Here is a 15,897-nt window from a genome sequence, read left to right on the forward strand (position 1 = left end):
AAAATGTATTTCAACCTTATGTATGCTTTTGTATCTGTGAATCGTTGGAGCTTCAGTTTGATTTATCAGATATCCTTGTTTTATCTTTGCTTTATCCTTGTATATCGCAAATATGCATGTCGCTGGCACCTTAAACCATCAAACCACTTTTGAAGCAATTCTTCTATTGGATTATCATAGAATTTACAGTGCAGAAGGAGGCCGTTCGGCCCATCGAGTCTACACCGGCTCTTGGAAAGAGCACCCTACCCAAGGTCAACACCTCCACCCTATCCCCATAACCCAGTAACCCACCCAACACTAAGGGCAATTTTGGACACTAAGGGCAATTTAGCATGGCCAATCCACCTAACCTGCACATCTTTGGACTGTGGGAGGAAACCGGAGCAACCGGAGGAAACCCACGCACACACGAGGAGGATGTGCAGACTCCGCACAGACAGTGACCCAAGCCGGAATCGAACCTGGGACCCTGGAGCTGTGAAGCAATTGCGCTATCCACAATGCTACCGTGCTGCTATACGGACACCTAAGTAGTAACTGGAGGCAAAACATTCCAATACTGAATGGTAACATGTTGTCGAGAAAGCTACCTGGGCTTTCAGCCAATTTAGGATTTGAAACAAATTTGTTTACAAAGAAGTGACAATGAGCACAATTTCTAGCTTCATAGATACTTTATGCCCATAAATGTAGGGTTGGTTGTTATTTTTCTTCATCCCACAACAGCTGTTGATGAGTGTATTTGGTTGTAACTATGCATGTTATGTTGTGTGAAAGAAATACATATTTTATTGTTGTCTGCCAAGGGTTGACTGGCTTTGAATTGGTGCAGCTACTAGTGACAATCGGACTATTCATAACTCATTCGAAAAAGAGCAGAATAAGTATCCCTTTTAAACTGGAGATACACCATTCAAGATTTTGGTGTTATGTAGCCTGAAGCATCATTGTACCATGTCACAGAATGAAAGGGGCATGTTCAACTTCACCCCTCCATTGAGTTTCTGATCTCAGCTAGACTGCTATGGAGAGAGAGAAGACACTGTTTCACAAAAGAGGTGTTTTGCTTCAGGACATGCAGGACTTGGTCGGATTGGAAATTTAAGCAAGGAGAGAAAACATTAGACAACTATCTTCAAGATTTGTACATTAAGGTTATTATAGTGCCTTGTAATGCAGTGGATTTGGAGCAATGACCTTTCACTTCTGATAAATCGATTCAAATCAGCCCAGACTTAATTGAACCAAATTCCCTCTGGCAGATGGCTGAAAAAAGTAAATATTTACAAATGAAGGTCTCAATTTGTTTCTAATGTTTATGAGGCCACAACACCCCATACTAATAATTAATCCCATTCAGATGCTTAGTGAGGGCAATGGATTCTTAGTGAATCACATTCAATATGGTTAGTGAAAAAAATGAAAACAATTGTAATGTAGAAATTGCTATTCTAAATGTCATAATATCCACTCATGTATATCATGAGATGCAGACAGGCAGCGATTGACACACAGGATAACCAATGAACACACGACACAGAACAACCAATCACCAGACAGGACACCACCACTATAAAGCCCACAGGGCATTAAGGCTCTCCCTCTCTCACAGAACACGGCAATGGAGATAGTTGCAGTGCACAGGCCAATGAACAACATTACCATGTGATAGAGAGCTAGTCTAGTCAAGCCAATAGGAGGTTATCAGTTAGGTTAATAGAGTGTCAACCCACAGCAGATTATGTACAGAAATCAACAGGCTCAATAAAACAGTGTTGGACCATATCCTGCATCGGAAGCCTGTTTCTAGTTTTACTGCATCCAGTTGCAGTCGATGTTAGACCAACACAGATAACACATCACTAAAGTCAGAGCTAAGACACTTTTGTGGCATCTACCTGCTCTTTGGTAAGCATAATAAACATTTTAGTAAAACTATAATTTACTGTGCCTCTTTTCTAAATGCTGACACATTTTTGTTTCTGTTTGCAACTCTGAAAATTTGAAGGATAGTCAGAGGAAAATGAGGGCCGAAGGGCCTGTTCTGTGCTGTACTGTTCTATGAAAGTGCTCACTTTTTTGTAAAACTAAACCATAGTCTCACCATAACATCCTTTGACAGTTTTTGTGCTCCTCTGGAAAGCTTGTTCCCTACATCGCTGTTCTCCTGTTTACAATGGACCTGCTATGGAGCAAGCTAGGACAATCCCATAATTAAGGGTTGAATATTACAGGATCATCTGTGTCCTTTAAAATAGCAAAGTGTGGGATAATTGTGTCAAACCAGTCTGACAGCTGCTTTGGAGCTGCCCAACTCCCAAGTGATCAAGTTGGGAAAACTCTGAAACAGTAGTATGACCTGTTTAATGTTGCAATTCAACTACTACCTACGCACCCCGTGTTTGCAATGAGACCACTTATGGACGCACAAAGATATTAATAAGTTATGTTACCCAACCATTTTGAGCAGAGAGGGGAGGGTTTTCTGAAGGAAGGAGCCTCACTTGAAGTGGGTTTCCAACACCAGATCTGGATTGCAGTTACCCTCAGTATGAAGATTTTCACCAACATCATTATTGCAGTGTAAATGCATCCTTGATAAAATCAAAGCATTTTGATTTTTAAAAACATGTCAAAGAAATTCCTGGCAAGGCCTATTATTTTCAGCTGTAAAAGGAGAAGTATCTGAAATAGAAATTACCTCTAAAGGAATTTATTTTCTTTTACATTGAGTAGCAACCAAAGACGAAGTGGAATAAAAAGGGGACAATGTATCATAAGACAATGTATAGGTTTTATTACAAATCTGCATAGTTCTGGAGAAATTCCCTCCAAAGGGACCTGGGTTGGATCTAAATTATCATACCTCCAATTTCTCACACAGCCATCTTTTTGAAATTGCTGTCAGTTTTAAGTATTTTTAATCAACAACACAGTAGGTTGTTGCAGGTTGAAGGATTAAATGCACAATATTTAAGCAGTAAACAATGCCTGAAGTTCTCAGATAATTTCAGACCAATGAAGGATATAGAAAAATAATTATCTTTCCTATGAAGTAAAGTTTGTAACAATGTTGGCTAAAGAAATGGTTTATTCAAAGACACTGTGATCTAAGGACATAACAAATAAATGAAGGAGTAGACCATTCAACCTGTCGAACCTGCTGATCAGTACTGATAATGAGGGGGGGGATTTTCAGCCATTCTGGCCGTCGGGACAAGAAGGCTAACTCCCACAGTTTCCCAGCCCGGGGGGAGGGAGGTTCGGTGGAAAATCTCATTGACGGGGGGGGGGGGGGGGGGGGGGGGAATCAGAAAATCCCGCCGCCGGCTATAGGCAGGCTGCATCCCACTGCCAATAAATGTACCGCGGGAGGCCAGAGGTCCAGTTTGTGGCCATGACTCCACTTTCCTGCCTACAGCTGCTGCCCCCAACCCCAACTCTTGATTTCCTTGTACATCAAACTCTGTGTAACTCAGACTTGAATATATTCAACGCGCAGTGGAGGATGAGTCATTGAATATATACAAGACTTGAGTTAGACATATTTTTGATAAACAAAAGAGTCAAATATTTTTGAGAGGCAGACTGGAAAGTGGAGTTTGGCAACAATCAGATAAACCAGATCATATCTGCTGAAACATGTGTTTGACTTTGACTTTTCTTATTTTTAACACAACCAGTGTAACAGTATAAATTTGTTCTCATTTTTCCAGTTGTGTGTTATACTGGAGCCAATGCAAGAACTGATGTCCAGACATAAAACATACAATATCAGCCCAAGAGACTGTCTGAAAACCTGCTTATTCCAGAAATGGCAGCGAATGGTGGCACCTCCAGGTAAACTGACAATGTACTTTATATAATAAAATGTATATTCATAATAGTTGGAGGAGATTGGCCTTAATTAAGTTAGGTAATGCTCCAATTGTACATTTTTTTTGTTCCACACAGTATCAAATTTACTGACCACTCAAGAAATACTGGGCACGATTCTCCGAGCCCCGCGCCAGGCCGGAGAATCGCCGCAACCGTGCCACGCTGCCCCGACACCGGCGCGCGATTCTCCAAGGTGCGGAGAATCGGCGCCATCGGTCGCAGGCTGCTGTCCGCAGCCGGACCGCCGATTCTCCGGCCTGAATGGGCCGAGTGGCCGCACGGAAACGGCAGAGTCCCGCCAGCGCTGTTCACCCCTAGTCGCTGCCAGCAGGAACTCTGTGCGGGGGGGGGGGGGGGGGGGGCTGCATCCCCGGGGGGGCCTCCGATGATGTCTGGCCTGCGATCGGGGCCAACGACTGGCGGGCCGGCCTCTCTCCCCCCTCCGCCCCCCCGACCTACTTTATTGCGAAGCCAGCTCCTGAACCCCCATGCCATGTTGCGTTGGGGCCGGCGTGCTGAAGAAGTCCCCCGCATATGCGCGGGTTGGCACAGCCCATTTGGCGCCGGGAAGGGTGCCCTGTGGGGGCCAGAATCGGTTGTCCCCGCGCCCGTTTCACGCCGTCGTGAAATGCGACGGCGTTCACAATGGCGCGAACGCTTAGTCTCCATTTAGGAGAATCTCTCCCCCTATCATTCTGGAAACCCAGTATAGTTATTCAATACACTTTTGTGTCACAACATTACATGTTCAGTGGTGTATGTAGTTACATTTCAAAAGGTCATGTAATGTATTAGAGACAATCTTTACTCAGTCTATTATTTATTTACAAAGTGAAACATTACAAGTATACACCGTCTAACTCAACTGCGACCCAAGTCTCAGTGAGTGCCCCAATTAATTCTTGCACCTGCAATTAATTATTGGGCGACACGGTAGCACAGTGTTTAGCACAGGTGCCTCGCAGCTCCAGGGTCCCAGATTCAATTCCGGCCTCGTGTGACTGTGTGGAGTTTGCACTTTCTCCCCGTGTCTTTGTGGGTTTCCTCTAGGTGCTCCGGTTTCCTCCCACTATCCAAAGAAGTGCAGCCTAGTTTTATTGGCCACGCTAAATTGCCCCTTAGTGTCCAAAAGATTGGGTGGTGTTACTGGGTTGAGGGGATAGGGTAGAGGCATGGGCTTGGGTCGGGTGATCTTTCCAAGATGGGCCGAATGGCCTCCTTCTCCACTGTTGATGCTTTAATTCAATGAAACACAGTTGATATATACTTAACACAGGTAAACAAGGAGTAAGTAGTGTTTATATGAGCTACATTGCACACTTGAATTGATGAAACAATCTACAAAATGACTGCTGTAATATTCATGGTTATATATCAATGCAAATTTTAAGAATTGCACGTTGCATGATAGAAAACATGATTTGTTTCCTGCAATTATAAAAGTGATCCATCTTCTCTCCTCGTGTGTCAATGGAAGCTCAGTTGTTAGCTCTCTCATCTCTGAGTCTGACGTTTACGGGTTCAAGTCCCATTCCAGAGATTGGGGCACAAAATTTAAATTGACACTCGAGTGCAGAACTGAGAGTGTGCTTCGCTGCGGTGGTATCAGCTTTTGAATGGGACATTAAACAAAGGCCCAGTTTGCTTTGTCAAGTGGACGTGAAAGATCCCATGGTAATATTTCAAAGACGAGTGGAGGAGTTATTCCCCATGCTAATTTATATCCCACAGTTAACATCACTAAAACAGAGCATGGGGTCATTATGATATTTCTGTTTGTGGGTGCTTGGTGAGCATAAATTGCCTGTCATGCTTCCCACATTACAGCAGTGACTGCATTACAAAGTGTACTTCATTCGCTGTAAAGCATGCCGGAATATCTTGAGGTCGGGAAAAGAGCTACAAGAATGCAAGTTTGTCTATAATTGCTCAAGCTGTAAATTTTCCAATAGTCAGCAAAGTATCTTCACATATATGCTTCTCTGTGTTTTTTTGAAATGGGAAGGAAAGAGGATTCTCCCACTTGAAAGAGAATAAGTAATGGTCTTACCAGATATTGCATCACCACATGGAGACACTTAATTAGTGTTCTTTCTGTACTTGGCTACCCTAGTGATAACAAATACAGGTTATTGGTAATTTAAATTTGCCTAATATGGATGATCTGTTAATTCAGATTGAAGCCGACTTCTGGTGACGGCGGGCGGGAGGCAGACGCGCGTTGGAGGGCTCCCGTTCGGGAACGGCATTGTCGGGGGGTAACGCCCGGTCCTAAGGGCAACGGAGGCAGCAAAAGTCAGGAGACAGCACAGGGAGGGGAAATGTCGAAGATCAGCAAAAAAACGGCCGTGAAAAAAGCGGCTGAAAGTCCATCGGGGAGTGGAAAGGTCACCGCGGAGTGAATAAAGAAAATGGAGGCTGGAGCACCAGGGGAGGCCGCATTGCTTACGGCTGAAGAAATAAGTGAAGTGATGACCGTGGAAGTCTAAAGGCAGTTTACAAAACACATGGAGGCAATGAGGAAGGAGATGGAAGTGCTGGTGGAGGAGCCGATTACCCCGGTGAGGACAGTGGTGGCGAGCGCAATGGCGGTGGTACGGGAGCAAGGCGAGGCGCTGAAGGAAGTGGAAGAGACATTATTGCAGCACAGTGATCAACTTACCTCGATGGGGAAGGAGATGCGGAAGGTGATAGAGACCAACAAGGATCTGCAAGGCAAAATGGAAGACCTGGAAAACAGATCCAGGCGACAGAATTTGAGGATTGTGGGGCTGCCCGAAGGAGTGGAACGACCGAGGCCGACTGAGTATTTTGCTTTGATGTTGGCGAAACTATTGGGGGAGGGGAAGGATCCCTCCCGATCGGGCTCATCGGCGTGGAGGCCTGTACCAAAGGCAAGTGAGCCGCCAAGAGTAGTGACTCTTTGCTTCCGTAGGTACAGTGTAAAGGAGAAAGTCCTGTGCTGGGCTAAGCAGAAGTGGGTGGTGCAGTGGGCTGGAGCTGGTGTACGCTTATACCAGGACTTTACGGTGGAGCTGGCGAGGAGGCGGGCTGCCTTCAAGCGGGTGAAGAGGGCACTGTACATGAGCACGGTGCAGTGCGGCATTGTATATCCAGTGAAGCTGAGGATGCCCTACAAGTTCAAGGACTTTTATTTTGGGCGGCGGAAGCAGCGGAGGAGTTTGCGAAGGCAGAAGGACTGTGACAGAATAGAGAAATGGTCATATACCGATGAAGCCTCATGACTGTATTTTTTCTTTTTTTTGTTTCACTGTATGCTGGTGTATGGGCTATAGGAGCCAACATTGTATAAATTTGGACAAGGGAAGAAATGAGACTTTCAGTCGTAATGAGGGTTCTTTGGGGTATGGGTGTGTATGTGGGGTTTGTGTGCTAAAGGGGACTTCTGGGTTTTTCCTGGGGCCGGGCAAGGGGGAGAGACCCGGGCGGAGGCCTCCACGCTGGCCGGTTTAACCCGGCCAGTGAACTGCGGTGAGGTGGGGGAGGGGCTGCGGCCATCGGAGCCTGGCAGAACAGGGTCCGAGGGGGTCTAGCCGGGATGGAAAGTTGGGGGGAAGGAACTGAGGTTGGGGGGGAGGATGTTTACAAGAGGAAGTGGAGGGGGGGAGTTGGGGGGGGGGGAGGTTTACAACTCTTGGATGTCATTTACGGTACTCTTTCGGAGGTTGGATGGTATTGAGTGTCGTTGGGGGGGGGGGGGGGGATTCTATAGGTTAATGGTGACCATGGGTGATTCCGGACTCCTTTCTCTTTTTCGCCTTTGGTTTTTTTTCCACCGTGGGAGGGGTTGTTTTATTTGATGCATATATTGACAGGTGGGCCGTTGGTTGGGGTGGTGGGAGGATGGGATCGTTGTTGATGTTCAGGGTATTGACTTTGTATCTGTTACCGTTTACTGCTTGTTGGTGGGGTGTAAACTTTGAAGGAAAATGTGAAAATGAAGAATAAAAACATTTTTTAAAAATTCAGATTGAAGTCATGCAAATATAATACACCTTGTGTTGTTTCATTAAAATGGTTCATTTGTACCTCTGAATATTCAGTGTAAAATAAAGAATAAACAACTTTGAATGAACAATGGAAGGCTGTAAGAGGGGCATTCAAGAGTCTTCTTTTTGAACAATGGAGAAGGTGACTTATATCTGGCCTGAGCCAATATTGCTGAACCCAGAAAACACTGGTATGAAGTTATCCCCACCTGTTGGCTGCAACACGCCCATCAGAATAGTCCCTAGAAATAGGTTACAAATAAGTACTTTTTTGGTAAGAATATAAAAAGGGATGATTTTTTAATAATGTATCTACATTCTCTACATTTTACAACCTTGAAATAATTGTATATTTATTTCCTAAATCTTCCACAGAAGCATGCTGATTCTGGCTGCCATTGATGCTTTTTAGGTTTGGCACTGAAACATTCAGCTCCTAAATCAGCCCTTGTAGATAACTTTTTTAAGGAAAGTTGAGTCCAGGAAAATGCAAAAATAAAATTTCACTGTCCAGCCTGAAAGTGCTGTAAAACTGGCCAATCCAATTAAGAGATTTTTTAAATCTTTGAATTACGACTATATATATATATATATATATATATATGCATATCTAAATACATACATTAACAAATAAAAACTGAAGGAGGTAAATAAATACAAAGCATACAAATATTCTACGGTAACAATTAACTGGAAATTATTTGGTGGTAAATCACATGAGATTCAGGTGAAGTCATCCAGGTAAAACTGAACAAATCTCTTTTCAGGATATGTAAGATATTTTACACTCCCGCTACAGTTTAAATTTGGTATCAAACCTGCTGTGATAGTTCTGTGAGTTTGGTGACGGATTCATTGTGTTGCAATATCGAATGTGTAAGCCTATGAAATTTATGGTTCTTGCTGCTAAAACCAAAATTGCCCCATTTAACTAGATGTTCTGGTGCTAATGTAATGGTGTATCAGTTTCAGAACAGTGCTCCAAAAACTAATGTGTGGCACTTGATGTGGGTCAGGCTACTCACCAGCACAGGCCCAACTCCTCTTAGGCCAGTAGACCATTTTAGTAAGTAAATTGTACTGTATGTCTGACCAGTTGAAGTAAACCATACAAGTTGTTGATAACTTCAGTTTCCTCCCAAACTGCTTGAGGCAAGCAGAATATGATGATAAATAGCCAGTTTAGCATCTAATCTGGTGTTCTGAGTAAATTAAGATTACTTAATGAGCATAAGAGTATAAAGGGTTTCATAATGAAAAAAATGCAATTTTTTGAAATCAAAAATTAAAAGCTGAAAATGCTGGAAATATTCGGCAGGTCTGACAGCATCTATGAAGAGAGAAACCGAGTTAATGCTTCAGGTCTGTAATCTTTCATCAAGGTAAAACCAAGGGGCTTGAAATATCTATTCACTTGCAAATTTACAAGACTCCAGTCCTGTTGCTTTGCTCAACAGAATCATGGATCAGAGAATTGGTCGCAGAGGCCAGCAGATCCCATATCCCAACCAATAAAATTAGTGATCAAAATATCAGGAGCATCATAAATCAGGCTTGCTGACCTCTTGATTCTCGAATCCAAGCGAGAGAACTGAACCCAAATCATACTTGCAGTTTTCGGGTTATAGTGCATTTGGTAAATGTCAAAGAAGTCTAATGTTTCTGTAATTCTTTGGTCATGTAGTGTCTCTAGTCTGTAGTACAAGGGCTGATACTGATTGTTGTTAGTTATGTATTACCTGCAGACTGCGCTAAGGTTTGTCGTTGTTAGAGTCCTTACATAATTTACATAACTGTAGAATCTATATTATTAAAGGCAGTTAGTTTGTAAACTATTATCATCATTGTTTCATCTTACATCTTCAAGTGCAAAGAAGATGTAGTGATTTGGGAATTATATAATCATGCAATACAACAAGTGTTGAGGTGGCTCATCACATTGGAGCACCAGCACAATGGAGAACCAGTACGCTGTGTCTCAGTGGTGGTAGGATGCAAGATGTAATCTCCCATGCTGCCTGGTTTCCGATCTCAGCCGTGCTGTCTTGGGAAGGCGCTGAGCAGAGGGTAAATGCCTCCCCACAGAAAGGGGAGGTACAATTGGAGGGACTGTACGTGGTCCCCTAGCCATTCTTGTACTCCTCCAACTGTCAGGCTCAGAGTGGCACTGGCAGAGGCTCCAAACAGATCACTTGACTGCCCTTTCGGCCATAGAGATAAGTGGTTTAGAGGAACTGGGGGACTGAGGAGAAAAATTGAGGAAATTCATTCTGTCACAAAAATAACAGAAGAATTATATAATATAAACTATATCGTATATGAACCGGTAAAACCGCTGTAAGTAACAACCATGTAAGAGTAAAATACCTGTCCCATGATGCTGTAATCCTTCAGGTCGAACCTCACAATCAGCTGTTATACCCTTTCTCCTACGTCACACCGCCTCAACCCCACAACCTCGCTCAGCGCGCCCAGCGCATAACGGTAAGAAAACAAAGTTTAATTACTTTTTGTTAAAGTCATTCGAAGTATATATTATATAAAATAATAAAGATGGGGAGAGAATAATGAGGCTATCCAATCTTGGTGGTTCAAATGGTTTTTGCAGTCCTAATAACAGCATCTGGAGTCCATAGTTTGGACCACAAACTTGTAAAGACCTATTCCATATCGACTAATCTCATGTAACTAATTGTACAAGCTATATATGGAGGAAGATTTTGTCTGATCACTATGTGTTAGTAACATCACAAATAGAAAGGGAACGTTTGCTATATTTCTATTTCTAGTGAAATTGTAAAAACGTTCTGAAGGAATGTGTTTAGACTTTTGTTAGAAATAGCGATTAGAGGAAGTGTTTGCCTTATGTTTGTTGTAAGACGTTGGGCATAGTTCAGAAGGTGTTACGGTATTCGTAGTCAGAGGTAGTTCAAAAGTAAGTATTTATTAACTACTAGAAGTATATCTATAAGCATATTAAATATCCAAGTTAGGAGCTGTCTCCATTCTTGCTTCGACCTACATACTGACCCCTAGATGCATATCATGTGTTCTCTTACAACATTGTGTGGGCAGTACATTACGCAGTCCCACGTTTACTTTTTATGTGCCACACCCTTATACTGCAATTTCTACAACACTATTATTGTACCTCAACCAGAGGAAATCTCCCGTGGTTGGCCCTGGACCAATTATGCTCACTTCATATACCTGTGGTTCCATATTCAAGACTCAGTTTTGGCAGCCACATACATTTTGGGACTTTTCAACTAGGACATTAGGTGGGAATCCTTGTACATGTTGAACATCTCACAAAAGCTGGCAATTAATTTCTCCCACCACATGTTCACCTCCTTCTGGCTTAATAAGGAATAGCATTGTCATAGGGAAGGGGCAAAGACAATACCTGTTTATTTACCTACTTTGCTGAAATGTGAAAGTGAACAAATAAAGAGAATTTGAAAAAGAATAGCAAGAATAATTTGGAAAATTAGGGGCTTGTCATAAAGAAAAGTTCACAAAATGAATTTGTTTTTAATGGACGAAAGAAATTTGAAAGGAACATGATCAAGAAGCACGGACAATATAGAAGCAAGGAGGCTAATCTGAACTGTAAACAGGCCTCCAAGACGTACATGCAAAATATTGTAAGACTCGACATTAGGATGTTTTCCTTCACAATGTGCCTGAAATGTGGAATAAATGCCCGTCAAAGGTATTTAATACTATTTGAAACAACTCCATCAATAAAGAGAGCAGAATAATTATGAAGAATAGATTGAGTACTGTCTTCTTAAGAAGTTTCATCATTTATTCACCTCCCGCAGGATATTAATTAAATTGGGCTAGTCCATATGATGTAAGTTGTAAAATATTTGAAGACAGAAGCAAGCCAAATGACCTTTCCTCAATGTATATTTTTCCTATGTTTAAAATAAACCAAAAAAGAAATTAATTAATCGACAGGATCTGCATTATAACTATTCTAATAAAAAAGTATTCCAAATTAGTTAGAAAAGGTGTTACGTGAGAAATTACTGGTACAATGAGCAAGGAAAGTGCCATCAATACAAGCTACACATCCCTCCAAATGAAACATTTTTAAAACTTTGCTTCCTGGTAGGAAATATTTTCACTTTAATTCTCGTCTTCACTTTATTGAAGATCTGAGATTTAAAGTCAGGGAATCATTAGAGAGCGACCAAACTGATATTAGGAAATCAACATTTTTGACCTTCCAGAATGCCTATCATTATCCAGTTATGATTCTGAAGCCAACTTGTACCAATTGAGTACTGATATTCAATTAGCAAATATTGAAGTTAAACCACCAAACACTCCAGATAAACATCCAGGAATTGAAATAATGTGATCTTCAACAATCTGATCCAGCTTTGGTGGTCTAATATGATGCAAACTATTTTGCTAAATTAATTACATGTTGAGTAAATGAAATTAATGAACGCAATAAAGGGAATTTGTTTTTTGAGAATGTGTCAGGAGATAGGACCCATGCACTATAGTTTGACTGGCCAGGATTCTGGAGCTTCATGCAATATGTACCTTCAGCTTGTTGCTCTTGATATAGCAGCTCATGAGGCAAGGTCACAACATAATCAATGTTGAGCTGACCCAAAAACTCTGATCTTGATTCTTTTCGCATTTTGTTTTGTCTTATTTTGTACAACAGAACCTACCAGACAACAGACAAATAAACGAAGAAAGCGGAAGAACTCAGCAAGCAGCACCTCAAACAGCAGCGCAGGGAATACCAACAGTACAAACAGCAAGAAAAAGAGCCCCGTAGGGAACTTCAGTCTCTCCAGTCAGGTACCTGTAAGCATCTCCTTTCACTTCTGCGTATGGACTGTATTAACTTTCCATTAGTTACTCAAAGCATATATACATTGTTGAGATGGTTGTATTGATTCTCTTTGTGGTGTCAACTTTTCTCAGTAATCTTTACCTGCTAATATCCAGAAAATAATCCAAGTGTAATTATAGAGTGCCCCATTTTCATACAGTTCCATCCGGGTCTCTTCGAAAGTCTTCAAAATCAAACTTTCTCCGACAGTATCTGTCTTTTCTATTTTGTTCCATCAGCACCTGTATTTTACATGAGATAAATTAATCCCAAGTGTATAGGACTGAGAGTGAAAAACAAAACGACATTTGTCACAGCAAAAGTGGCTCAGTTACATTGTAGATACTGTGACCTTTTATTCTCCAAAATAAACGGTTTATAAAAATAAACATGGTATATAAAACCATGGTTATGAACAGTGGTAACATGTGTTAATACTGACTTTTTTTCTTACTTCCATGAGCCTGCTTTTATTTACTCGATAAACTCGGATAGATTCACCAAGACCAATTTCTAGCTCCCAAGCAACACATTGCATCATGATGATGTTTAGCCCAGCCGCAAAGAGCTGAACAATCAAAAATGATGGAATGCCTCCCCAACGCATTCATATTCCATGAAGATATCATAATCCAGAAATCAGCCTTCAAATACTACCCTGAAACCAGCTGCATCTCATAAATTTGCAACCTTCAATTAAAGCCCCACCCTCACTTTTTTTTTAAATCGAATGAGACTCAGCAAAACAATTTTTTTAAAAGCACACACTGACAGACATGAAAGAAACGAAAAATATGTTTTTAAATAAGCGGCTCCAACAATGTAATCGAGACCCACGGTATCCTCCCTCCTCTGGCAGCAGCTACAGCAGGGCTCCATCCACGTCCTTCAGGACAACGTCTCCCCCATGGTGGCTACTCCTGAAATGTCAGCATCCTCATCGCACAGTGCAGCACAGCGGCTCCATATGACATCCTAGATGTCGTCCTCCACTGCTCCAGAACAGGTAAATCCCCAGAAAAGCAGAAGAGAAAAAAATAAAATTGTTTTTATTAAATTGTATTTACTCAGCACGTAGCTGAGCAATATACATGAAAAAAAAGTCCCAGATTTCATCCTCCTGTCCATACTGAGATAGCTCTTCTAAGCCAGGTGGTTGTAGGGGTCCTATTAGTAGCTTCAACATCAACAATCTGTATTTATATAGCACCTTTAACATAATAAAATGACACACAGTGATTCACAGGAGCATTACAATGTAAAATTTGACCCCAAGCCACATGAGAGATATTACGGCATTTTAACCAAGCTTGGCCACAGAAGTAGATTTTAAGGAGTACGTAGAAATTTGAGAAGAGAGTTCAAGAGCTTAGGGCCTTGGCAGTTGAAGGAGGGCCACCAATAGGTGAATGATTAAAAGAGTGGATGCTCAAGAAGTGGGAATTAGATGAGCTCAGACATCTCGGATGGCTGGGGACGATTACAGAGATAGGGAGTAACAACGCCATGGTGAGATTTGAAAACAAGTGATGAGAATTTTAAAATAAAGGAATTGCTTAACTAGGACCTAATGTAGGTCACAAGGACCTGGATGATGGTTGAACAGGACTTGGTGTGAGTTACAACATAGGAAGTGGAGTTTAGGATTACATCAAGATTATGGAGGATAGAATATTGGAAACTAGCCATAAGTGTGTTGAAATAGTCAAATCTAGAGGTAACTATAACACAGGTGCAGGTTTCAATAGCTGATGACTTGATGTAGGAAGGAGTCGGTGATGTTACAGAAGTGGGAACAACGATCTTAAAAAAAGTGGAAAACTTTATGGTACAGAGGAGGCCATTCAGCCCATCATGTCTGTGCCAGCTGAAAAGCAATTATTCAACCTAATTCCACCTTCCAATTCTTAGTCCATAGCCCTCACGCCCTACGATACCTCAAGTGCATATCCAAGTGCAGATATGTGATTGGGAGCTCATCTCAAGTCAAATATGGCTCACCCTCAGACAACTGGAAAGCTAAATGAATGGTAATGGTATTAGAGTTGTAATCCACAGGCCAAGACTAATCCTGTGGAGCCATTAATTCAAATCTCACTATAGCAGCTGGGGAATTTAAATTCAATTAATTAATAAATATTGAATACAAAATTAGTCTAATTAATAATGATGAAACTCCCAGCTTGTTATAAAAAAAACCTATCTGACATATTAATATCCTTCAGAGAAGGAAATCTGCCATCCTCATCTGGTCTGTTCTACATGTGATTCCAGATGCACATCTCTCTTGTTGCCTCACAGCTGTCCTCTAAAAAAGCCTAGCAGTCCACTCAGTTATATTAAACTTATGCTAAAAAGTTAAATGAATATAAAATCAGATGTTTCATCTGGCATCAAATGAGGCACTGGAAGTGGCAAAGGCACTTTGCCCAGACGGCCCTGCAAAATCCTTCTTTGGTAGCATCTAGGAACTGGTGCCAAAATTGGGAGAACTGTGCCACAGACTAATCAAGCAATAGCTTGACATACTCATTAATACCTAATTATATCTTACAACCTTTAAACATATCTTACAGCCAAGGTCACAGATCCCATAAGAGGTGATGTACTGTGGTACACAATAGGGAAGGAGTTTTCTTAGGATCCTGAATGTTGACTCCATCCCCTTTGAAGTCTCATGGCATCAGATCAGGTGCAGGTACCGAGGCCTCCTGCAGATTATCACCTACTATCCCTCATTCAGCTGATGAATCAGTGCTCCTCCATATCAAACACTGATTGGAAGAAGCACTGAGGGTTGCAAGGGTTCAGAAATTACTCTAGGTGGGGTCTTCAATGTCCATCATCAAGAGTGGATTGGTGGCACCACTACTGACCAAGCTGACCGATTCCTGAACGGCATAACTGCCAGACTGGGTCTGCGGCAGGTGGTGAGAGAATCAACATGAAGCGAAAATCTCTTGACCTCATCCTCACCAATCCACCTGTCCAATGCATCTGTCGATGATAGGATTGATAGGAGTGGCCACCAAAGCGTCCTTATGGAGACAAAGTTCCACCTTCGCATTGAGGACACCCTTCATCGTGTTGTGTGGCACTATCACCATGCTAAATGGGATAGATTCAGAACAGATCTAAGAG

The 15,897-nt window shown here is 41.9% G+C and overlaps 1 protein-coding gene across 14 annotated transcripts in view; it reads left to right on the top strand.

The window, feature by feature from the left end:
* The window catches only part of LOC119963054 (LIM domain-binding protein 2), a 659,146-nt gene that overhangs the window by 611,465 nt on the left and 31,784 nt on the right, over positions 1–15,897 (top strand). For 9 of the 14 annotated variants that reach the window (XM_038791570.1, XM_038791569.1, XM_038791573.1 and 6 more), the window contains 3 exons: positions 3,720–3,843; positions 10,287–10,376; positions 12,583–12,728. In XM_038791570.1, the coding sequence (XP_038647498.1) occupies positions 3,720–3,843; positions 10,287–10,376; positions 12,583–12,728 (360 nt within the window). Of the gene's footprint in view, positions 1–3,719; positions 3,844–10,286; positions 10,377–12,582; positions 12,729–13,615; positions 13,763–15,897 lie in introns of all 14 variants that reach the window. The other 5 variants (XM_038791574.1, XM_038791578.1, XM_038791576.1 and 2 more) reach the window with 4 other exon arrangements.

This window comes from Scyliorhinus canicula, chromosome 3, assembly GCF_902713615.1.
Source record: "Scyliorhinus canicula chromosome 3, sScyCan1.1, whole genome shotgun sequence".
Lineage (NCBI taxonomy): Eukaryota > Metazoa > Chordata > Chondrichthyes > Carcharhiniformes > Scyliorhinidae > Scyliorhinus > Scyliorhinus canicula.